This window comes from Apis florea, unplaced genomic scaffold (genome assembly GCF_048593485.1).
Source record: "Apis florea isolate Af1SG1 unplaced genomic scaffold, ASM4859348v1 contig_2272_pilon, whole genome shotgun sequence".
NCBI lineage: Eukaryota > Metazoa > Arthropoda > Insecta > Hymenoptera > Apidae > Apis > Apis florea.
The window spans coordinates 1,441,630-1,465,844 of record NW_028256549.1 but is presented as its reverse complement, the minus strand read 5'-3'; the positions used below and the strand labels follow the sequence as shown (position 1 = coordinate 1,465,844).

At 35.2% G+C, this 24,215-nt stretch overlaps 3 protein-coding genes and 1 long non-coding RNA gene across 8 annotated transcripts in view; 2 read left to right on the top strand and 2 right to left on the bottom strand.

Moving 5' to 3' along the window:
• The first annotated feature begins 53 nt into the window (after positions 1 to 53).
• LOC100872330 (uncharacterized) lies at positions 54 to 6,465 on the top strand. Of its 2 annotated transcripts, none has more exons than XM_031915405.2 (5): positions 54 to 253; positions 1,103 to 1,258; positions 1,432 to 1,738; positions 1,896 to 5,825; positions 5,942 to 6,465. In XM_031915405.2, exons 2-5 carry the CDS (start codon positions 1,137 to 1,139, stop codon positions 6,266 to 6,268), a joined length of 4,686 nt encoding a protein of 1,561 aa, XP_031771265.2. In that variant the 5' UTR covers positions 54 to 253; positions 1,103 to 1,136; the 3' UTR covers positions 6,269 to 6,465. The 2 variants fall into 2 exon arrangements, with proteins under 2 accessions (XP_031771265.2, XP_086758648.1); XM_086902522.1 differs by having other exon boundaries at positions 92 to 225.
• Positions 678 to 1,247, bottom strand: LOC147658382 (uncharacterized). The gene is made up of 2 exons (XR_015290574.1): positions 1,068 to 1,247; positions 678 to 939 (listed from the first exon to the last, which is right to left on the bottom strand). It is a non-coding gene; the product is annotated as an uncharacterized LOC147658382 (long non-coding RNA).
• Positions 6,466 to 9,258: 2,793 nt separating the features above from the next.
• On the top strand, positions 9,259 to 13,502 carry Hem (Nck associated protein 1 Hem). The gene is made up of 2 exons (XM_012484320.3): positions 9,259 to 9,384; positions 9,465 to 13,502. The coding sequence occupies exon 2, from the start codon at positions 9,597 to 9,599 to the stop codon at positions 12,963 to 12,965; it is 3,369 nt and encodes a 1,122-aa protein (XP_012339774.1). The 5' UTR covers positions 9,259 to 9,384; positions 9,465 to 9,596; the 3' UTR covers positions 12,966 to 13,502.
• A 142-nt stretch (positions 13,503 to 13,644) lies between these two features.
• kuz (zinc-dependent metalloprotease kuz) overlaps positions 13,645 to 24,215 on the bottom strand; it is a 122,469-nt gene continuing 111,898 nt past the window's right edge. For 2 of the 4 annotated variants that reach the window (XM_086902514.1, XM_086902515.1), the window contains 12 exons: positions 23,015 to 23,319; positions 21,996 to 22,142; positions 21,387 to 21,535; positions 21,062 to 21,296; positions 20,798 to 20,972; positions 20,544 to 20,721; positions 20,294 to 20,471; positions 19,960 to 20,193; positions 19,726 to 19,842; positions 19,490 to 19,654; positions 19,262 to 19,388; positions 13,645 to 18,481 (listed from right to left, as the gene is read on the bottom strand). In XM_086902514.1, the coding sequence (XP_086758640.1) occupies positions 18,318 to 18,481; positions 19,262 to 19,388; positions 19,490 to 19,654; positions 19,726 to 19,842; positions 19,960 to 20,193; positions 20,294 to 20,471; positions 20,544 to 20,721; positions 20,798 to 20,972; positions 21,062 to 21,296; positions 21,387 to 21,535; positions 21,996 to 22,142; positions 23,015 to 23,319 (2,174 nt within the window). In that variant the 3' untranslated portion in view covers positions 13,645 to 18,317. The remainder of the gene's footprint in view (positions 18,482 to 19,261; positions 19,389 to 19,489; positions 19,655 to 19,725; positions 19,843 to 19,959; positions 20,194 to 20,293; positions 20,472 to 20,543; positions 20,722 to 20,797; positions 20,973 to 21,061; positions 21,297 to 21,386; positions 21,536 to 21,995; positions 22,143 to 23,014; positions 23,320 to 24,215) is intronic. The other 2 variants (XM_086902516.1, XM_086902517.1) reach the window with 2 other exon arrangements.

The following is a 24,215-nucleotide window of genomic DNA, read 5'->3' as shown; positions in this document are numbered from 1 at the left end:
GACTTTTCTTTCTCAGTCCGATGCACTCGTCTTAACCAAGGATTCAAGCACGTAGTACGCGCTTGTCCAAGGTAGAAGACACAGTAGACACGACAGGTGATACGGGAAGAAATACAGATCGGCGCGCGCTGTCGGAAGATACGTGTAAAGAGAGAGAAGCGTAGAGAGCGAGAAAAGGACGGAGGAAAAGTCGAACGCTCTCATGGTGTTTATACTTCGGGAAAAGTATTAATTTGATCACTTTTTAATCGAGGTAGCTAAGTATTGTCTCGGCATTTAACCGGCTTCGCTTTTTTCCTGAAAATTGTTCCCTGTTCTTTAAACGTTGCATATATACGGTATCATCATAGTACACGAAAAAAAAAAAAAAAAATTAATAAACGTAATGGATGTTGTTGACAAAGAAGAGAAAGAAAAATAATAGATTAAAAGGTTTTAAAAAAATAAAAAAAAAAAAATGAAAGAATGCATTAATAATATATAAAATAATATTGTTTTCAGAAAAATAATAATTTCTTTTCTTCTTTCTGCAAAATATATTTTCAAGACAGTTGAAATTACTACGTTTTGCATCTTTTCTCGTAATTTCATCGCGCAATTCTTTCTGCATTCTGTTTTGTGTCGGTGCCGGTACGTATTCGATATTTCAACAAATCTATGTCTCATGCATGTATCAATTTTGTGCGAATGAAAATATTTCTATTAGAAATTATCATCAATACAACGATGTTGATTAAATTCAATAATAATCAATTTAAAAAATCTTTTACAATCTTTTACAATTTTTAATCTTCACGATTTCATTTTGAAGAAATTCGTTCATCACTTGCACTCGTGTAAATCGCATTTACCCAGCGATTTGTAATACGATGGAAAACCGGTCGTCGTGTTAAGGCAATGATCCGTAAGGGGGTAACAAGGAACCGAAGGGTCGTTCACCTAAAGCAAATCAAATTCTCCCATTTATTTCTTTCGAATTATTTTCCTATATATATATATACATATATATATATATATATATATATATATTGGTTCTAAATTTTTCTACAATTTTAAATCACTCTTACATTTTTCGATCCAACTTCTTCATTTTTACTTGCAGGTCGTAAGACGAGAGGAGGATAAGCGTTCAAAGTATGTCCCCGGAATCGTGTCATGCAATTTTGACGTTACTCGTGCTATGGACATGTTTAAGTTTCAGCGTGGGTTCTCCACTTCCAGAAACAACCGCTACCGTATTGTTGCCTATGAAATTTGGGTCAGTATATCGTTTCACACACGAAACGTGTTCTCAGCGTTCGCATACTGAGAATTATCCGCTTCGAAGAATACTGAACGTAACATAATAAAACGGGATTGCAATTCTAATTTAACCCGACGATTCCTCTTGGAAATTGCATCACGTGCTCATAGCTGTTCGCAATTTTTTAGCGCGGCCAGATCGATATCGGGTTTCAAAGAATCGAAAGACGGGAAGAACGAAATCCTTCGTGAACCTGCGAATAGATCACCATCATCGATCAGCGCCAATCTCTATCGATTGCCACCCTCCCCGGCTAATTTGTTGAAACCGGATGGATTTCAATTTTACACGTACAACGAGAGAGGAGATATGATCACGAGGCAGATGACGATGCAAGAGATTCAAGCGTTGATCGCGAGTGGGGGCCCAGATCATTCGAACGTAGAGATTCAAGAGCCCCAGAAAGCTGAGGATATCCTTACGGGAGGGAAGAAGGTCGGTTAATTATTTTCGATATATTCGAATAATTGATAAAGAATTAAAAATTAAGAATCGTAAGAGATTCGCGAGATTTCGTATCATCTATTTTTTCCTAAGTCTATGAATAGCAATGCAACTTGGAATATAATCGTACTTGGAAATTATTTTTCAGGTAATGGATGTTGTGGAAAAGGTGCAAAGCGTACTGAAAAGCGCCATGGGTAAACCATTATCGACGCTCGCTGGTTCTCACCCGGTGATTCCAGAAAAGGTGAACGTCGAGTGGAGCAATATTTTACCCGCCATTCTGGCTGGCGACAAATATGGGAACAAGGTGGAGGAAAGTCATCACGCCGAGAGGCCAACATCACCAAAACCAACGTCATCCGTGTACCATGTTATCCGCAATGAATCGTCTTCGCTCTCGTCGAAATCCAACACGACCACGATGGAAATCGCGTCGTCGGTGGGACACGAGGATGTGAAGCACGTCGAGGAGGCGATCGTTAAAAACGAAAGAAATAAAACGCAACAGGCGACGGCGTCGATCAAACTAGAACCGACAACAGATGTCTCTTATACAGAGAAATTAATGATACCGGTGTCTGTGATCACAACCGAACAAGATGCCGATCTCATCTCCCGATACACCACCGCTCAGACTCCCGTCTTCCATAAACTGACTGAAATTGTTCCGTTGGAAGAAAAGATCGACGACGAAGAGAATTTGGCACCTGTAAATACCGTAGTCGTCACGAAGTCAACGACGACTCCTCCATCCTCTTCCGAATCCAGCAAAAACGACTATCACGATTATTCTACGAACGAAGCGTTAGATTCGAAAAATGATTCTTCCGTTATCGACGGAGTTACCGATAGTATCGATTTGCTGGCAACGAGAACGAAGATAAAACCGATAAGCGGCGACGTTCCATCGAAGATGGAAACGCCGTCCATGAATCAAGTTCAAACATCGATCACGGATCAACCTTTCACGACCGGATTGCCATCGGATTCTTCTTCTTTCGCGAATACGAAAGACAGATACAACGTAACGAGTCTTTCGCAATCGACGGAATCGTCGTCGATTGTACACGACACGATGGTAACGAAATCGACGACGAGCGATCATACGATCGACGGACCGATCCACTCGTTGATACACCCTTCGTCCACGGAAATATTAGACTCGTTGTCAAATATAATCGGTCAAATCTTCGAAAGGATTCCCTCTTCGTCACCTTCGTCCACCTTCGACGAATTCGAATCGATTTCTAGTGAGACAACGTGCAACGAATGTAGTATCACATCCAGTATCACATCTGCCATCGTTCAGAGAACGACACCTCCATCCGTTACCGGCCAAGATTCGAAAGATGGAAGCAATACGTTCGAGGAACGTGTTCAAGAAACGACGGCAATGACGACGTTAAAAATCGATGAAGAGAACGTTTCGTCTTCTTCGATCGTATCGACGAATACGACGGACGATCTACAGATGATTGATGATTCCGATATCACGACGAAATCCGACATTGTGCAATCCGTCACTCCCAATGTTCATTCGGACAGTTCAAATATTACGAAATCTACGATGAACGCGACGACGACCGATTTTAATTTTAATCCCTTGCGACCTGTCGAGATTATCGAGGATATGCTTCACACCGCTTCGACCGAAACGAGTAAAATCGTGACCGAGTCGCTCACTTTACCGAATGATTTGAGGGACAATCTGTTACCTAACACTGTAGCTAGCGCGCTTATTGCCAATCTGAATTCGTTCAATTTGGACGGTGACACGTCAATAATGTCGCCATCCCCTCAGAGGATCAATTCGACAGATGTTTCGCCAGATGTTTCACAGTTATCTTCTGTTACGAGCGATACAAATGATGCAACGAGAGAAAATTCGACGAGCGAGAACGAAATTCAACGTATCTCCACGACGAAGGAGAATTTGCCAGAATTTTCTCGCGAAGACGATGGGGCAACGTCAGGAATAACGGATCGAACGGTGGCCGTTACACGAACAAACGTGGAATCTTCTCATCCGCAAAACGAATTATCGGTTACTCCGAAATCTACCATCACCACCACCGTATCTTTATCCACGTTCGACACTGTTGTAAAAAATTCCGTTATATCTGAAACTGATACTCCGTTGGTAAATAGTGCATCGATCGAGCATACGTTTAATCCTGTTTATGAGATGACGACGATATCGAATAATGGAAAAACCAAAATTCCAAATGTTGGAAAAATTTCTGAAGAAGTGTCGCAGAGGAATAACGATTCCAAGATTGAGTCGAGCAACGCGACAGAAATATCGTCGCAAGAAAATGATAAAGAAAACACGTATCGTCCCGTAATAATTGAATCTAGCACGGTTGCTATGCGACCGTCTAATGCAGAGAATAATTCGAAAGATTCGATCGTACAAGATTCCTTAAAAACAGAGACACAGCAAAGAAACGATACGGATCTCAAATGGAATATCACCTTGGTATCTTTTAACGATACAAAGTCTTTCATCGCTATTCCTCAATTGATCGTAACGACCGCTATACCAAAAGTATCGTTGAACAGCGAAACTAGTCAGTCTTCGAGTACAATCACCACTATGAATCCCATCACGAAAGAATCAAACGAGGACAAAGATATTACCACGAGTACAACGATGAATTACACTCCCGATTGGAGTAATAAATCTGAGAATAAAACGAAGAAGCCGAATGAATCGTACCATAATGATGTCGATACGAAGGCAAGTTCCATGTTACAGAGTAAGATAAATAGCACGAATGTAAATTCGCAACAAAACACGTGGCAAAGGATATCGTTGCATCAAGTAACACCGTCTCTAACACCAACAGAATTCACCGCAACGATGAAACAACAACCAACCCAAAGCACACCTCTATCGATCACAGTATCGACTGCGGCAAAAACAAATTCAACCGAAGATTGGAAAACACATTTTCAATCTACTCCCGTGAACGAGATGGAGGAATCGACATTTACTCTAGACGCATCGAAAAGTATCGGTGGATTGGATATTAGCACCAGGAACGCAAGCGTGGACATCATAAATTTTTCCAGGCTTTGCAACGAACTTGCCGTTAAATTTTGGATCGCAGCGAACAGTGGTTTGGATAGCGGAAGATCGCTCGTTCTTTCACCGTTCGGCATGATCAGTCTCTTGTCGATGATATTTCTTGGCGCTCGAGGCTCCACCTCTGATCAAATGAACGAGGTGCTCGGACTCGACAATGTGGCCACTTTCAACCCGCATCTCACTTTTCAAAATGTGACCGACACGGTGAGTTTGGCCAGAAATCAAGGTATCGCGAACGCGGCCTTCGTACGTGAATTGTTCGCGGATAAGGCCAAAGTAAGACGATTGTTGCCGTTCTATAAAGAGCAAGCGCAACAATTTTACGAAGGGTTGGTGGCCGAGGTTAATTTTGCCACTATAAGCGATCTTGCCCGTCGACGAACCAATCTTCTGATTAGAAAACAAACCGGGGGCAGGATAAAAGATTTCGTGAGGAGCAATTCGATTCCATTAAGATCGCCGCTCGCCGCTATCTCGGCAAATGTATTTCAAACGGATTGTAATACAAGTTCAGCAAGTGCGACGGGTCGAGACGGGGAATTATATTTTGCCGTTTCGTCTGCTCACAGATTGAGAAAATTGATCCCCGTTCCGGCCACCGTTTGGCGATCGAACGTACTTGCAGGTTACGAACCCAGTTTAGACGCCACTGCAATCGCTCTTGGAGGTATTGATAAAATCGTTTCCACCGTTTTTCTGGTGCCTGGTCAACAGGGCCATGCTGCACCCGGCGACACTTTGGACCGCCTCGAACAAAGACTCACGAAAGGAGCATTTCAGGATGGAAGTTGGGATAAACTACTCAAAGTTCTTATACCTAGAACGGGCCTTGAATTGCAAATGCCCAAATTCAGTCATCGGTCCATTGTAAATGCTACCGCTGCTTTGAAGAGGTTAGGACTCGATCAGTTGTTTTCAAATCGTGCCGATTTTAAAGGAATCAATGGAATCGGAAATCGCCTGTTTTTATCCGATGTTTTGCAGGTGATTAATTTTTTTCATTTTACTTTACTTTTATTTGTTTCATAAAACGGTGTTCAATTATTTTTTTTCTCATTTCCTTACTTCATGGTATATACACGTTATAATATTGTTTTCAGATGAATTTGTTCAGTACGTGCGGCGATGAAAATATCGCTAATGGACGACATCACGTGGAAATTTATCCAGCAAGTCCTTCTTTACGAAATTCTCGGCACAGCGAGTTATCGAATATAGAGAAACAGTTCAATAGTAGAGTGCTCCAGCCGATCGATGTTCAATCGAAAAGTTATCGTACGATTTCAGTGATGGAAACAACGAAAAATGTTGAAAGAGCAGAGGAAAAACCTAGATTGAAATTGGATCAACCATTTCTTTATTTTGTGCGACACAATCCGACTGGTCTTATATTACATATAGGCCGTTTTAATCCTAGGCTAATATAAATTTATCATAGGATATAACTTAATTTCGCGCCTTTTTCACGTATTACATATGTATATGTATGTATAATCGCATTAAATTTCTCGCTGTTATCATCACGTTCATTCATAAGTTTTCGATCGATATCAATTCATTAATTCACCATTCAGAATTGCCATCATGTAACATGTTTAGTAAATAAAATAATTTAAAAATCTTATATAAATTGTATATATTTTAATTATTACCTATTTTATATAAATATATTATATAAATATATATTTCTTATATGTAGAGAAAAAATTTATATATATATATATAAAACATATATACATATATCTTTATGATACGTAAGAATATAAATATATAAAATATATAAAAAGAAGATATAAATATATAAAATAGATATGTATAAAATGTATATATTTGTGATAAATAAAAATTGAAATAAATAAATTCTTTGTTAAGATTTTTAATTAAAGATAAGATAGACAAAAAAGATAAAGATATTCAGATATTCAGTGCCATAAAGTATAAACAAGAAAAATAACTAGTGTGAAAAAGATAAAAGAAAGATAAAAATATTGAATCAGTGCTATCTTGAAAGTGCCGCAAATGAAACATAAGAAAATAAGGAAAAGAAACAGAAAAGGACAGAAATAGTACAAGAATTGATTAGCGGCGCCATCTCTTTAATAATAAAGATACCTTTTCAAAATAATCTTTTCATAAACATTCAACAGATAACGCTAGTTCTTAATTCTTATTCTATCTTATCATATCTCATGATAAAATAGTTTCTGATATTCAAAAAATATTGCTGAACTTTATTTTCAATTAATTAATTATTAATTAAAAATTTCAACAAGGTTTATTTAATTCAAATTCTACATATTTTAAATATAAAATCTTATACATGTCTCTTTTTGTATACTTACATATATACATTTTATTTATCACGAAGGCTTGATATATTGTTATATATATTTCATAAATTAAATATATATATATAATTTTTCTTTTTTTGTTATTCATTTCTATATACATTATCATTTCTTCTTCATACACTTTCAGTTAAATAATTTCTCAATTACATATACATATAATAAATTTCACATTTAATTCATTGCATTTTTCTTTTTTAATTTTATTCTAATTATTGATGAAATATATTTTCTTGATAGGTTAGACACTAATAAAAATGTTTCTGCCATCAGCGCCATCTCGCGTTTGGATCACTGAAGCTTCGATTTGTTATTAGCATAACAGAATAATCAAAGAGGTATTCTAAGTCATAAAGAAGGAAAGCAATATTGTGTGAGAAGGACAGAAAGTATTTCAAATATACCACATGGAAAATTCATTAATTATTCATTTCCTACACAAAATTTCTACACTTTTGAATTTGCATTTTAAAGCTAGAATACTACATAAGTTTCTCGCATCATTTTTAACATGAAATTCTGTTTCATTAATTATTTATCAACAATTAATGCTATCATACTGTCTAATACATCGATGACGCCATATTGAAAATTAATTAATTACTTGTTTTCTACGTAAAATTTCTACACTTTTAAGCTTGCATCTTAAAACTAAAATCCTAAATGAGTTTCTCGTATCAATTTTAATGTGAAATTTTGTTTTCATTTAATTATTTATTAACATAATATGAATTAATACATGATATCTTCTAATGCACTGAAGATATTGAAAATTCATTAATTATTTGTTTAATTAATAGCAAACAATTTCATATTAAAATTAATATGAGAAATTTGTCTGAAGTTCTAGCTTCAAGATGCAATCTCAAAAATTCTAAAATTTTTAATAGAATACGGGTAATTAATAAATTTCCAATTTAATGTTTTCAATGCATTAGAAGATATGATGCGTTAATTGTTAATAAATAATTAATGAAAGAGAATTTCACATTAAAATTGATACGAGAAATTCATTTGGGATTTTAGTTTTAAGATGCAAGCTTAAAAGTGTAGAAATTTTACGTAGAAAACAAGTAATTAATTAATTTTCAATATGGCGTCATCGATGTATTAGACAGTATGATAGCATTAATTGTTAATAAATAATTAATGAAACAGAATTTCACGTTAAAAATGATACGAGAAACTTATGTAGTATTCTAGCTTTAAAATGCAAATTCAAAAGTGTAGAAATTTTGTGTAGGAAATGAATAATTAATGAATTTTCCATGTGGTATATTTGAAATACTTTCTGTCCTTCTCACACAATATTGCTTTCCTTCTTTATGACTTAGAATACCTCTTTGGTTATTCTGTTATGCTAATAACAAATCGAAGCTTCAGTGATCCAAACGCGAGATGGCGTTGATGTCGAAAACTTGATTGTTATCTAACTTATTCACAAATTCTACTTTTTAAAAAATAATTGTAGAAATAAAAAAAGACGTTAGATTAATTATTATAATATTTTAAAATTATTTAAGTGAAAATGTATAGAGAAAAAAGAAAACAATAAAGAAAAAATTTAACATTAATATATATTAAGAATAAACATAATATACGTATAATTTATATTGATTTTTATAATATATAAATTAATTTTTTATATGTCATAAATTTTTGCTATATATTTGAGGTATTTCCATATGTGATACATATATTTCATGTATAATTTTATATTTTCATATATATGTCGTATATACATTTTTTATAAATATTCATTAGTGTAATCAGAATAGAACGAAGTTTTTGCTTTACTCTTTCTCCAAGTTATTAAATTTTCATACAATCTTATAAATATATAATATACATGTTTAAGAAATTTCAAATATCTGTTACATAGATCTATTTTATATCTAGTTCATGTCAAAAAATTTGATTTGCACAATATTTTATATAAATATGTTAATTTCAATAATGTGTTTTGATAAAACATAAAAATTCTGTCTTAAGAATAATTGTTTTTTATCATAAGACATATGTATATAATTTTTTAAAATCATTAATAATTTGATAACGTTTTTAAAATATTGGTGACAGAAACTATTGGCTACACTGTTCACTAAAAGAATGATACTTCATGTGATACTCGACGTACACAGAAATCTCTTTCTATTGTGTCATCGACTCAAATTAAACATGTAAATGCAGGAAAGGTAAGATACGTTTTAATAAAAGTTAGACATTACTTTTTTTGGTAAAAGAATATGACAAATATATAATAATTTTTTTATAGGAGAACAAAGTTATTCTATTTTAGGCGTATCCGGTAAAAGTAAATTACCCCCAGGGGTGGGGTCTCCTGTCATTTAAAGGTACAGAAGTAAATAAGTAATGCTGACTTTATAAAAACTAATACAATAGAAACATGGCACGACCTATAGTACCTAGTCAACAAAAGTTAGCTGAAAAGTTAACTATTTTAAATGACAGAGGTATTGGAATGTTAACTCGAATTTATAATATAAAAAAGGCATGTGGTGATGCAAAGTCAAAGCCTGCATTCCTTTCGGATAAAAGTTTAGAATCTTCTATCAAGACAATAGTTAGAAAGTTTCCTAATATTGATGTTAAAGGTCTCCAAACAATTACAAATCTTCGCAATGAAATCATTAAATCTTTATCTCTATATTATTATACTTTTGTTGATTTGCTTGATTTCAAAGATAATGTTTGTGAGCTTTTAACCACAATGGATGCTTGTGGAGTACATATGGATATTACAATAAATTTTGATTTAACAAAAGGTTATTTGGATCTTGTTGTTACATATGTCAGTTTAATGATACTTTTATCACAAGTAGAGGATCGTAAAGCAGTATTAGGGTTATTTAATGCAGCCCATGAAATGGTACATAGCCAATCTGATCCTAGTTTTCCTCGTTTGGGCCAAATGATTATGGATTATGATGCACCATTAAAAAAACTTTCGGAAGAATTTGTTCCTCATTCTAAATTATTAAAGACTGCTCTCATTTCATTGTGGCCTATATATCCTGAAAGAAATTTGTCTGCAGATACATGGAGAGCAGATCAAAAGCTTAGTCTTGTTGGAAGCCCTGGACAAATACTTAAAGCAGCAGCAACAGACACCATGTCTTGTGAAACCTTAAGTTTAGATAGAATAGAAAGATGGGTTATTTTAGGTTTTACTTTGTGTCATTCATTTTTAAATCAGGAACAGCCCAGTAAATTGTGGACCACAGCTTTAGAATCAGGCTGGGTGCTGGCTTTATTCAGAGATGAAGTAATTTACATACATCAATACATACAAACATTTTTTGAAAGTATAAAAGGATATAGTAAAAGAGTATCTGAAGTGAAAGAATGTTACAATCAAGCAGTGCAAAAGGCTGGTTACAGACATAGGGAAAGAAGGAAGTTTTTAAGGACTGCATTGAAAGAATTGGGTTTGATTTTAACCGACCAACCTGGTCTTTTGGGACCAAAAGCACTTTTAGTTTTGATGGGACTTTCTCATGCCAGAGATGAAGTTTTATGGCTTTTGAGACATGGTGTTAATCCCCCAACACAAGGAAAAGGTAAAGGAAGAGGAGGAGAAGATTTAGTGGATCGTCAATTACCAGAATTATTGTTTCATTGTGAAGAATTAAGAGCATTAGTGAAAAAATATTCTCAAGTACTTCAGAGGTATTATGTACAATTTTTATCAGGATTCGATGCACCTGCTCTAGATCAAATGATACAAAATCTTCCAGCTTGTCCAGAAGATGAAGGAGCAATTCTTAGTGATATGTGTTCAAAGATAGCTAGTCTAACAGTGAAACAAGTGGAAGATAATGAACTGTTTGATTTTCGTGCATTTAGATTAGATTGGTTCAGATTACAAGCATATATGTCTATTGCAAAATGTAATATGAATTTAGCTGATAATAGAGAATTAGCATCTTTTATGGATACTGTAGTATTTCATACTAAAATGGTAGATAACTTGGATGAAATGCTAGTTGAAACATCTGATTTGTCAATTTTTTGTTTCTATAGCAAAGTATTTGAAGATCAATTTCACATGTGTTTAGAATTTCCTGCCCAAAATAGATATATTGTTGCATTTCCTCTAATATGTAGTCACTTTCAAAGTTGCACACATGAATTATGTCCAGAAGAACGTCATCATATTCGAGAAAGAAGTCTATCCGTTGTCAATATGTTTCTGGATGAAATGGCCAAAGAAGCTAAGAATATTATTACAACTATCTGTGATGAGCAATGTAATATGAGTGACAAATTATTACCAAAACATTGTGCATTATTAATCTCTCAGGTTGTAAATCGAAAGAAGAAAGATAAAAATAAGAAGAATATGTATGAAATTCATAAACCTGGTATAGAAAGTTATAGAAAAACTAGAGAAGAACTTACAACAATGGACAAACTTCACATGGCATTAACAGAATTGTGTTATGCCATTAATTATTGCCCTACTATAAATGTATGGGAGTATACCTTTGCACCAAGAGAGTATCTACATCAGCATTTAGAATCAAGATTTGCCAGAGCACTTGTTGGTATGGTCATGTACAATTCAGATACTAGTGAAATAGCTAAACCATCAGAACTCTTTGTTAGTGTTAGATCTTATATGAATGTTCTTCAAACAGTTGAAAATTACGTGCATATAGATATTACACGTGTATTTAATAATGCACTTCTTCAACAAACTCAAGAATTAGATAGTCATGGTGATAAGACTATTGCTGCTTTATACACACAATGGTATTCAGATGTTTTATTAAGACGAGTTAGCGCGGGAAATATTTGTTATTCTAGCAATCAAAGAGCATTTGTTAGTTTATCCGTAGAAGGAGCAATTCCTTTTAATGCAGAAGAATTTTCTGATATTAATGAATTAAGAGCATTAGCTGAATTAATTGGACCATACGGTATGAAAATGTTGAATGAAAATTTAATGTGGCACATAGCCAGTCAAGTGCAACAACTAAAAAAATTAGTTGCTGGAAACAAAGATGTTCTTATTGCATTGAGAACGAATTTTGATAAACCAGAAGTAATGAAAGAACAATTTAAAAAATTGCAACAAGTGGATAATGTGTTGCAACGAGTTACAATTATAGGTGTAATTCTAAGTTTCAGACAATTAGCACAATCTGCATTGGTCGATGTCTTGGAAGAACGTATACCATTTCTTTTAAGTTCAATCCTAGATTTTCGACATCATTTACCATCTGGTGATCCCATGCGCGTCGTTTCAGAAATGACGTCTGCAGCAGGTTTAACGTGCAAAGTTGATCCAACATTAACTGCAGCATTAAGAAGCCAAAAATCTGAAGTAGATGAAGATGAACATTTACTCGTGTGTTTATTGATGGTTTTCGTGGCTGTTTCTATTCCAAAATTGGCCCGAAATGAGAATTCTTTTTATCGGGCATCTTTAGAAGGGCATTCTAATAACATACATTGTATGGCTACTGCGATAAATAATATTTTCGGTGCATTATTTACTATATGCGGGCAAAATGATATAGAAGATCGAATGAAAGAATTTCTTGCTTTAGCATCTTCCAGCTTACTTAGATTAGGACAAGAGGCAGATAAAGAAGCAATTAAAAACAGAGAATCCGTATATCTTTTGTTGGATCAGATAGTTCAAGAATCTCCATTTTTAACGATGGATCTATTGGAAAGCTGTTTTCCATATGCACTAATACGAAATGCATATCATGATGTATACAAACTCGAACATTCACAGCCATAAAACTATCGATGAAGAATATGCATTTTTAGCTTGCCACTCAGGGCCATTTTTTTTACGTCCATTATATTAAATATGGAAAAGCATTTTTATTAACTATTCAAAAAGAAAGCGATGAAAGTGGCAAAACATTCTATTTATAAGAAATATAATTAATAATATTTTTTGTATGCTGCTTTAAATCGAGTTCTTCGGATATTGAATTCGAAATATGTCTTTTTGGAATGTATTTAAAGATATCTGAAAAGACACGTTTACGCTAATTTATTTGAAATAATGCATTTTGTATAGAGCAATATCATCTTTCATATTTGATACCTGGCTTAGATTATAAAACTATTTACTGTAATACACTTTTTCAGTATTCTATTATACATCATCTGTAAAGAACGTTTTGTATTACAGGTGAATTGTAAAATGTTATCTATGAAACGAAATACACACTTATCATAAAATAGGTATTATTCTATCTGCTACATTTTCTAATGTACAATTGTAACTTTTACAATAGTTTATAAAATAAATAAAAGTATCTATAAATTGTATTCATATATTACCCTCTCGTTTCTACGTATTATTATAAATAAGAAAATAGACACAAGAGCATTAGTTTATTTTAAGTTTACTTACTTATTTTTATCTTATTTAAACAAGAAGGAAAAGAATGAAAAATATCATCATATAAATGTAAAATGTATGCTTTATTTAGTTCTTTACAATGTTTTTTTTCTTTTTTTCCTTTTTTTTCTTTTTAATCACATTAACATAACACAAGAGTTTCACAATCAGATTCCTTTTATTTATAATATTCTTAAAACACTCGCCGCGTTCTAGACATTTGGGGAAAAAGAGAGAGTGGTGGTCTGAAGCAATGTTCAGGCGATTGGTCAGTATCATGCTTAATAAAACTTATGATTAAAATTCAAACATAAAGCTTAAAAATTGTCTGTGAATGAATTAAAAACGACGAAACGAAACACTACGGCACATAAAACATAAAGGCAACTTGGTGATTTTTTTATGATATCCAAGCAATACTTTATACGTACAATATTACCGATTTCTGGATGAAACTAGATGATATTATGTGTTAGTTAAAAATCAAATCGGAACGGACATGAAGTATCTAACGTAGATGAAACTAATCTTGGATGCACGATGTTGATAGGTCACCACATTTTTGGATCGATAGAAAAAATATAATCTTCGATTTCTTTTTGTTTCTTCCTTACTAACATTATGTACAAGTGATAAAGTAGTGTGCATTGCGTCACAGTGACGCACGTCTGGATTAAGATAGGTACTTCGAAGATGTTGATTTTTTTTTTTTTTTGCAAAAAATTCGTATCTTCTTCTCGAATCGAAGAACATTTGCTCGTGCTACAGAAACTATGTTTATCACAAAAAGTGCAGAAAAATGCACGATTATCGAATAATAATAGTAGAATGCGAATCTTAATCCAGACAGCGCAGAAACGAATAAGCTTAAGCATATGTAGTAGAGACTTCTCGGGGACAAATAATGAATGAATGAAAACGTACTTTTGCTTTTCGAATCGTTATACTCTTCTCGGTACGGGCAAGCAACGTTTTCGTCAACTAGATACTAGAATGGTTGGCCCCATTCTACGCTCGTTTTTTAGGCTTTTTTTTTTTTTTCTTTTCTAAACAATGCCTCTATTTTTGTTTTTTATTTTGATCTTATATTCAGTCAGTTAAAAAATTTTCAATGGCAGTGAAATGGAAGCAAGAATAATTATGAACAATATTAAAAAAAAAAAAAATCGATCGATTTTTCTACAGAGGAAAATTTGTCATCTATATCGCGATTAAATGGCAGTCGATTATACCTGATCTTCAGGAAAAATTTATTATACTCGTATCAAAAAAATAATAAATTATCGTTTCATCGTAATACCATCAAAATGATATTCAAATCATGTTAATCCTAATACTTTTTCACGAAATAGATTTTACGTAGTTAATATATTAAAAAATTTGTTCGATATTCTTTTTTTTTTTTTTTTTTTTTGCTACTTGCGTTACTACGAATGGCAGTAAATCGTACTCATGGATTCATTATACCATGAAACATCGTTATATCGAACCATATATATATATATATATAAATAATACAACATTAAATTGTATATATAACGAACGGACGAGCGATTACGAATGGGACCAAACGGAATCCCGTCGCATCTATAATGCAAGAAACTTCAAAACTTCTTAAATAATCTATTATCGAACGATCCATATCGGTCCACGCTGGATCGCTGCTAAAAGTCATCGCCTTAAAAACCTAGGGGCTCGATTACACTCACTTACAGGCATTCGTTCGTCATCCTTATAACTTCCGTCCCGATTACAAAATACAAGATAATATTTCGCTATAATACAGATTTGATATAAAAACAAGTATTTTTTTTTTTTTTTGTATTCGCTTTACCATTCGTATGGTTATATAATTATCGTTTATGTATATATATATATATATATATCGTTTATATATATATATATATAATATCAATGTATGCACACAGTTTAATACTCTCTCTTTTAATTCTTTCACGCCCATCTCTCTTTCTTAATCTCTTTTCTTCGCTTTCTCTTGCCTTCTTCCGCTTTCTCACATATGTTTCTCGCATATCATCAGCTTTCGTATGATCCACTTTTATAATAATCACATTGCGACTATTGTACATTTCCACATGATCCGCAAACTCGTATTTTTTTTTTCTGCGATTTGGCAGACACCTCCTTGTTTTTTTTTTCTTTTTCCTTTTTTTTTTTTTTTTTTTATTTCTTTCATATCCCTGTTCAATACTCCTTCCGCAGTAACTAGATATTTTAAAATTTGTTAAACTTTTTTGGGATCATCGTCTCTAAATAAAATCTATGCCTCCGTGTAGTGGAGTAAACTAGCTGCCATAATCTTGAACAGTATAATGACATTTTTTTTTTTTTTTTTTTAACGTCGAACGAGAAAAAATGTGGAAATACGTGTAACACGCTAAGACTAAGAGTATTATAAAAAAATATCAGAGAGAGAGAAAAAAAAAAAGAATCCCGGATATTGATCATTATTATAATATGACTAATTCGTAATGATAATCGTCAATGAATTGCATCTTGCCTCGGATGAAGAAACGCATGGAAAGAACTAGATAAAATTTAGCGCAAGAAGGTACGACACGAGGGACGAGTAAAAAAATTCAGTCGATCACATATAATATTTTGGCGTTTCAAAAAAGGAAGTGTATATATATCGCTTACGATTTAATACGATTCTGTGCTGTTGGGCACGTGCGAATTTCTCCGTGTGGCATATATACGAGTATGCAGCAGTGTACAAATATGCTGCTTGAGCCCATGTATATTAAAAACATGTTTTATATTCCGAAAGGAGGGCTCGTCTTTGGTCCGCTATGCGCCATTTCGTTAGAGCGCGTTTACGGTACAGCCCCCTGATAATTGTAAGTTAAAAAAAAAACATATTTAAATATAACTTATAACATTCGCGATAGCGGAGATAAATTATCATTTGCAATAGATAACTAATTAATAATAGTAATAGCCATAATAATAATATATAATAATTAATAATAATAATAATAATAATAATAATAGTAATAATAATAATAATAATAATAATAATAATTAATAATGATAATAATAGTTAATAATAATAATTAATAATAATAATAGTTAATAATAATAATTAATAATAATAATAATAATCAGCATAATTATATAATAAAATCGATATTGTTCCACATTATTCACATTTGGAATAATCGTTAATGAAATATCGCTATAAAAATTTTTTTGTCCATACTTTTTCTCTCATGTTCATAATCTCTTTGCTCATTTCAATTGGCTAATAAAAATTAGTATAAGAATATTTAATATTATTAATTATTATGCTACAATGGTAGAGATCAAGTAAATGACCTGCAATAGTTTGGTAATGATAAACGCGTTCTTTCGCTGCGGAAAGCGGTGATGTTATAATTAAAATATAAACTTTTAAAGTGATGTAAAATATCTAAAGATTTTTATGTTTAAATAAAAATTAAATAATGCTTATATACTATATAACTTATACATATATATTTATATTTACATATATGTATAAGCGCATTAAAAAAATTGTATTAAATATTTTGGCATTACTTAATTATTAATTTACTTATTTAATTAATATAAAGTACTAATATAATCGAGACTTAACTCTTGAATAAAAGAACATCCATTTGGTGGAAGAACTTTGAAATAAAAAAAAAAAGAAGAATACCTTTTAAAATCGTACTATACATAGAATAACGTACATAACAATTGCGTATATGAGTTAAAAGGCACAAGGTACGTTCAATGGGAGCTTTTCAAAAATTACGATTATCATTCTAACACTTATTCCAAATATATATTGTCGTCTCCGTCCTCCCTTTGAACTTCCCTTTCTCTTCTAACCAACAGTCTCCAAGTATAAAAGTATGCGCTTTCCGAAGCGAAAAACACGCAATTCGATTTCATCACGAGAAATCGAGGCGTAAACACTACTATGCAACCTTGGCCATATAAATGTTCTTAATATCGAACGACAAAAATACGTCGCGTTCAATATATTACCGCAATCCAGCGTTGTCCACAAGAAATAAATCTCCATAATTCGGTTTGATTCGATTTGGTTGACGTTTACATCGAAGAATTTCGTGGGCATTAAGAAGAGATTTGTCTTAAAAAAGCTTCGCAATTTTGATCGTGAAAAATACTTATTGGCAACACGAAGGAATTTGCAGGAAACATTTAAAAAGACGAGACTTTACATAAAATCGTACAATAATTATTTTTAGTCTTTTAACGATTTTTTTTGAGTTTTACGATCTATCACGTTCACAACGCTGTTCATTCGTTTCGTTTTTTCCCCGCAACGTCGATGTCCTCGTATATACTTTTGCCGATAAAAAATCAGCTTTGCCGACAGGAAAAAAAAAAAAAAAAAAAAAAAAAAATCAACGTCAAACGAGAAGTCTCGATATATCACCATTGATCATATATATATAATACACTTCACCAATTTATACAATTCCGAACCAGTAGTCCCTTTGCGCGAGTTTACTTGAAATGAGAACGTAGATCGGCGATCTTCGATACTTTCAAATTTCATTCGATTACGTCGTAGTGGATATCCCTTCCATTGATTTCATCGATCTTGATCTTGAGAGGAGATGTATATATAGTGTGTCGGGTGGATCGGCTCGTTTTCACAGTTTGGCATTAAACAAGAGAACAATTTACGGTGCAACGTCGAGACCGTCCCTTGTTCTTGGTTGCAGTTCTCTAGGATCGTCACACCTTGTTGTGATGCCTCATCTCGTAGGCTGAGGCCCTCCCCCCTCCCCCGGAGCCCGAATAGGCGCCGGCGTACAGTTCGGGATGGTTGGACCGGGCGTAGTTGGGTGCTGCGCTGCTACTGGGTGGCGCACTAGCTGTGGGAACCGAGCGATAGCCTGCTTACAATTTAGAAAAGTAATTCAAATGTAAAAAAAAAAAAAAAAAAAAAAAGAGAAATATAGAAGCGAATGTACCGAGAATTGTACTGGATTAGTCACTGTCGGTAATACATTGAACGGTGAATATAGGAATAGTATATCTATATTAATCATGCATAATCGAGTCTTTTAATCAGCAACCAAGATACTTCTACTCAATCATCAGAATTTGTCATCCAAAAGCCAAATATTTCTATTTCTTCAAAGATACGATGATCGAAATGATTATTATATGCGAAAATACGATGCGAAAGCGGAAATAAATACTGTATGTGTTACTTTGACATTAACGATCGAATGAAAATTTAACGATGGCTTTCATCGAATGGTTATAGAAGAGAGATAGGAGCAAATGCAAGAATGTCGCGGTTGAAACGATTGGAAAAGAATATTAAATGGAATTTCTATTCGTGGATTTGCTTCTATCACGGGTATAGAGTATAGGCCCCAGCTCACCTCTGGTCATAGGTCATAGAACGATAGTATCAGGTAGTGATGCGCATCAATCAATGCGAGGAAGATGCAAACAGGAAAAAACATTGATATAGTTGCAGATCACACAGGGACAGATACATAAAAGCAAGCTTCTTAGCTTGAGTTTAATCCATATTTTATACTACTATACAGCTAATATACAAACGTACCCACGTACGTATTTTAACGAGCAACATTTATTCAGGATCAAACTCGAGCAACGATAGCTGCATTAAAAAAAGCAACCAAAGTATTAGGTGAATTTACCTTTCGGATAATACTGAGCACCTCTACCCTCTCCATAACCGTGAGAGGGTCCCCTAGTACCGTGCCCTCCTTGACCTTGTCTAGGAGGTATACTTCTGGGACCTGCTCCACCTCCGTGTGGATGTCGCTATGAAACGTACGTTTATTAATTTTAAATTAAACAAATAATAAATTTATTTATATATTATCGTTTATCCCTTCTCTATTTTATTTTATATATATATATACCATTCTTCTCAGAGTATTCATCGGTCTTCTTAGAGTGTCGCTAATACGTCTGGCCGGTGGTTTCTTAGGATTACTCGATGGAGTGTGAACAGCGCAACACTTGATGAACAAGCCCATGAAAATAATGAAAGCTATTCCCATTAACACTGCCGCCCACCAGAATTCCTGAAAAAAATAAACGATCTTATTATTATTTATATCGATATTATTGTTTCTACATTCAAATTCATACTTACGGTTATCCATTGTGCTACCGTACGCAATGTATCCTTATTGAATAAAAGATTTTTCAATCTGGCTAATGGTCCTTCCGCGTCAACGGCTCTACACTTCAAAAATACATCGCAATACCCCTGATCAAGAAAAGAAAAAAAAAAAAAAAAAAAGAAAAGTATCAAATTATTAATCGGTTACAAATAAACGATACATTTGCATTGGTTTACACGGTATAAAATTAAAAACTTCTTTACTTGAAAATTATCACAGGGTGATCCAGGTCTGAGGCTAATTCCACCTTCGGGTAGACCAACCACATGTGCAAATTCGCTGGTGCTACGGCAGGTCGACGGATCGGTTCCATTTTGGCAGGCTAATTCGCACAATTTACGTTTATCGATGTTTGGAATTACGTTACTGGTTAAAAAGCACTCGGTCAAGTTCCATTCGAGGCAGATCGATCCCGTACACTCGCCGTTGATGCACAACTGTACAGTTACCAACAAAATTATCGTTACACGAAACGAGAGGGGAGGGAAAAAAAAAAAAAAAGAAACAAAAGACGATCCAACGCATTCCCCTTTTTACCTGAGTCCCCTCGTTACATCTAGTCTTGTTGGCTCTTGGCAATGGTGGAGGACACTCGGAGGATCGCCCGTTACAAGTCGAATTGTAACTGCAATCCGATTCAGCCTTGCATTGAACGTTTTTGGAGAGGGGAACGAACTGGCACGACTCGCTCGAACAACAAGGCCCTTGGCTGGGACTGTGGAAGAGAGATGACACGTCGGTTACACAGATTGGACGATACGCGAATTTGCGTTTGATGCCTGCGTACCTGCATTGCGTACCGGATTTTCTGGTACAACCTTTCGCCGTGTCGTTCTTCATTTTATCCAAATCTGATATCTGCCTTGGATAACAACACTTGTCCACGCATTCATTGTCGTCATACCCACAATCGCACTCCTCCCCAGCCTCCACTATCTTATTACCGCAGAAAGCTCCAGCAGAGGCTGTGACAAAATTAAATTGGAATAATAAAACGTGTGCCAATCGCGTTTCGAAAAAAATTAACAACCTCTTACACACCGGTGAAACAATTTTTCTTCTTCTTATCCTCGATAGCGTCCAGCACGTTACTGATATTGCCAATACTGCATTTCGAAAACTTGCTGTTATTCGGCCGGTCTCCGCTCGTCGCCGACGCAAACATGATGTAATTTCCGTGGAGGCCACCTGGTCTACACTCGGGTGGAAAATCGTGCTGGAACGAGAATATGGAATATATAAGAATATATAAGGGAGCGTGATGATGGAAAAGATATTTTTTTTATATTAATAAATAATGCTCACAGGTGATCCAAAATTGTGCCCTATCTCGTGAGCCAACGTCAGCTGCGACACTTTTGGAGGGACTCTGCTGTTGTAATTGACAAAAGTGATGATCCCAGTGTTCAAAGATCTCTTGGTAGACTGGTACATCCCTCCAACCGTTTCCGTATACGTTTTGTATCTCTCGCAAATGCCACCGGATGCGCCAGATGCGGATGCCACCCAGGCAAGGCCAAGTGTGCCGCCAGTAAAATCTCTGTTAATAATATAACGTTGGTGAATCTGTATTCCGAGCATGTTTTGACTATCGTATGTATATTTCAAACACGCCATTCTTTTTTCGTACCTGTAGGTGAACACGTACGCGAGGCAGAAATCCTCGTGGTTTCCTAGCGAATGCAAATTTAAAAAGTTACTGACGTCGATGTTCTCCATGCAGAAAGGATTTGGCTCGCCGTACGTTTGTTGGGGTGTGCACGCCGTGTCGTCGTCGATCTGTGATGGTCAAAGTGTTCTCATTAGAGGCGAGACCTAATTTTTCAACTTACGCAGTCATTCTTCGCAAAAAAAAAAAAAAAAAAATTAAACTTTTTATCTTCTTTTACCTTGTGAATGCGAGGTTGAACGAAAAGTTGGAAATCTAATTTTAAACTTGTGCAATGCAATCATCCTTGGCATAAAAAAATTTAACTTTTACTTTGCCATGTAAAATTTGGTCGAAACGAGTCAACAGCCGCCGATTCGAAGTTTCCGAAATCTAATTTTTTTTAACTCGTGCGATGACGATCATCCTTTGCAAAGGGGAGGGGAAAAAAATTTAAACTTTTATCTTTTTCTTCGCAACGAATCGGGTCAACCAATATCGTTTCGAAGCTTTTTCCAAAGACTTTTCGGAAAGAGTCGCGTTTATCGGATCGGAGGACGAGTAATTCTTTTTTTTTTTTTTTTTGATCACCTTTATCCGTTGCACCTCGAACTTGATGTTTCTATGCTTGATCCTCCCGTCGAATCTGGTGTCTCTGTAAATGTAATTCACCGCGGTGACGTGGTGCGCGATCAGAGACAATATCTCCTCCCTGGTCTTCTCCGCGTCGTGATGTAACTGAAAGCGAAAATGAGACGTGAAATGAGACGTCCTCGATTTTTCTTGAAGATTTTTAAGTCTTCGATCAAAAAAAAAAAAAAAAAAAAGAAAATGCAAAGATGGAAATAAATTCCTCAAAGGAAAAGGGGGAAGGAACGTGGAGGGAGTAGTCTGGGGAATAGTCTCTCTAGGAAGAAAATGCGAAATGAAATTACGCTATCTCCTATTGCCAACGAGTATAACCGTTTGAACGTGAGAACAACGAGAGAATGGCAAGGAATTTGGGATCATTCGTGCGACGAGTTATTACACGTTTCGAGGGAAATTTCACGCGAAAGAAAAGAGGTGAAGAATCTTTGCTCCTGGAAGCCTTTCTTCGCTCGGCCGAACCAACAACTCGAGACGATTTCGAATCTAAAGTGATGGCTCTGAGAGTCGATCATTCGAGCGCAAATAAAGAAAGAAAATACGTCGAATGTCAAACTAATATATCGTTGTTTTGTGTGACACTATACAAAGCAATCGTCAAAAGATCCATCCTGGTTTAACAACTCCTTGTGTCCTACAACAACGAGTGAGACTTCGTAGTAAGAAATTTGGGCCAAAAATTATAAACACGAGCCTGACTCGTCGTACTTCGTTCGAACGAAACGTAAACAACACGAGTCTAACTCGTGGTACTTCGTTCGGACCAAACGTAAACAACACGAGCCTTGACTCGACCGACCTTCTCGTTTATTGTTACTCGAGAAATCGAGAGTTTAGCGGGTAGAACGGTTAATCCAATTTCTTTTTTCTAATAAAAGTCCACCACTTTTCTTTATGGAAACGAAACTCGAGTTAAAATAAGTAAAGGAATCTTTTGCGCACGGATAATTTTGAACATTTACCTGTTCCGATATGTGTCTCCATATTAGGGGATCGGTTTGGATGAAAAGGGAACAAGTGTTATTCTTCTTATCCTCCTTCGGCCTGGTCGCCCTCCGCGTCCTTCTGTGCGAGCCAGGCTCGTTAGCTTCCCTCGAATACTTGTGACCGGGCGACTCCTGATCACCGTTCCACGGTTTCACGACCGGCGGCGGCGGGTCGGATTTCTTCTCGGTTACCGGACGTTCCTCGTCCGGTTCCGCGGAATTTTGTATCCTGTCCATCCACTCCACCACGTCATCGGTGATACCGCAACCTCCCGTTTCACCTTTAAGAAAAAGGAAAAAGAAAAAAAATAATAACAATAATTGACCAATATCACACGCGTGGAAGAATCAAATTTCCTTGTCAAAATCAATATCGTCCTCCAGAGTTGGACCTCCAGTTGGAAAGAGTAACTGATCGAAAATCTCGAGTAAAGTTACTTCGAGTTAATCGGGTTATTAAAACTCTCGAGAATCACATTTATAGCCGATCCGTTTCCCGCCGATTTGATATTACAATTACTTCCAATTATCATTATTACGTTTCGAACGTGAAGCAACTTTGCGAGAAAGTAAAGTTCGACCCCTTAAATTTTCCCCATCGCCGCTCTAAATCCATTTCAACGAATAGCTAATTGAGTCAAAAAAAAAAAAAAAAAAAAAAAAAAAACCGAGAACCACTCTTTTCGAAGGATGGAGAGAATTTTTTTCCATGGTAAGTAAATAATCCGAGCTTGAATCTGAAAAAAGGAAAAAAAGAAATAGCGAAACATCGAGCATCCGTTTACACTAGGCTCGCCCTGCTTCGTCGTTCGTTGAAAGAGGAAGTATGATTTCACACTCGTACGTAGGCGGGTGACCACCACGTCCTCAAAATAATGGGATCGTCGTTACGGACGATACGACACCCAAGGGGAAGCGGTTAAGTTTGTCATTACGAGGCGCATTATGCCCGCGCATCCGCTTTTGCAGACACAGCTCTCTCTCTCTCTCTCTCTCTCTCTCTCTCTCTCTCTCTCTCTCTCTCCCCGCATTTCGAAATTACGCGAATAATTAAACTGCGCATCGCCACTTCCGCTGCGACGCGTTATAAACTTGACCGGCTGGAAACGATCGCGCGTTCTCGAATAATAGGCTCGTCCTTTGATGTCGTCCCACGATAGAACGAAAACTGTTGTTT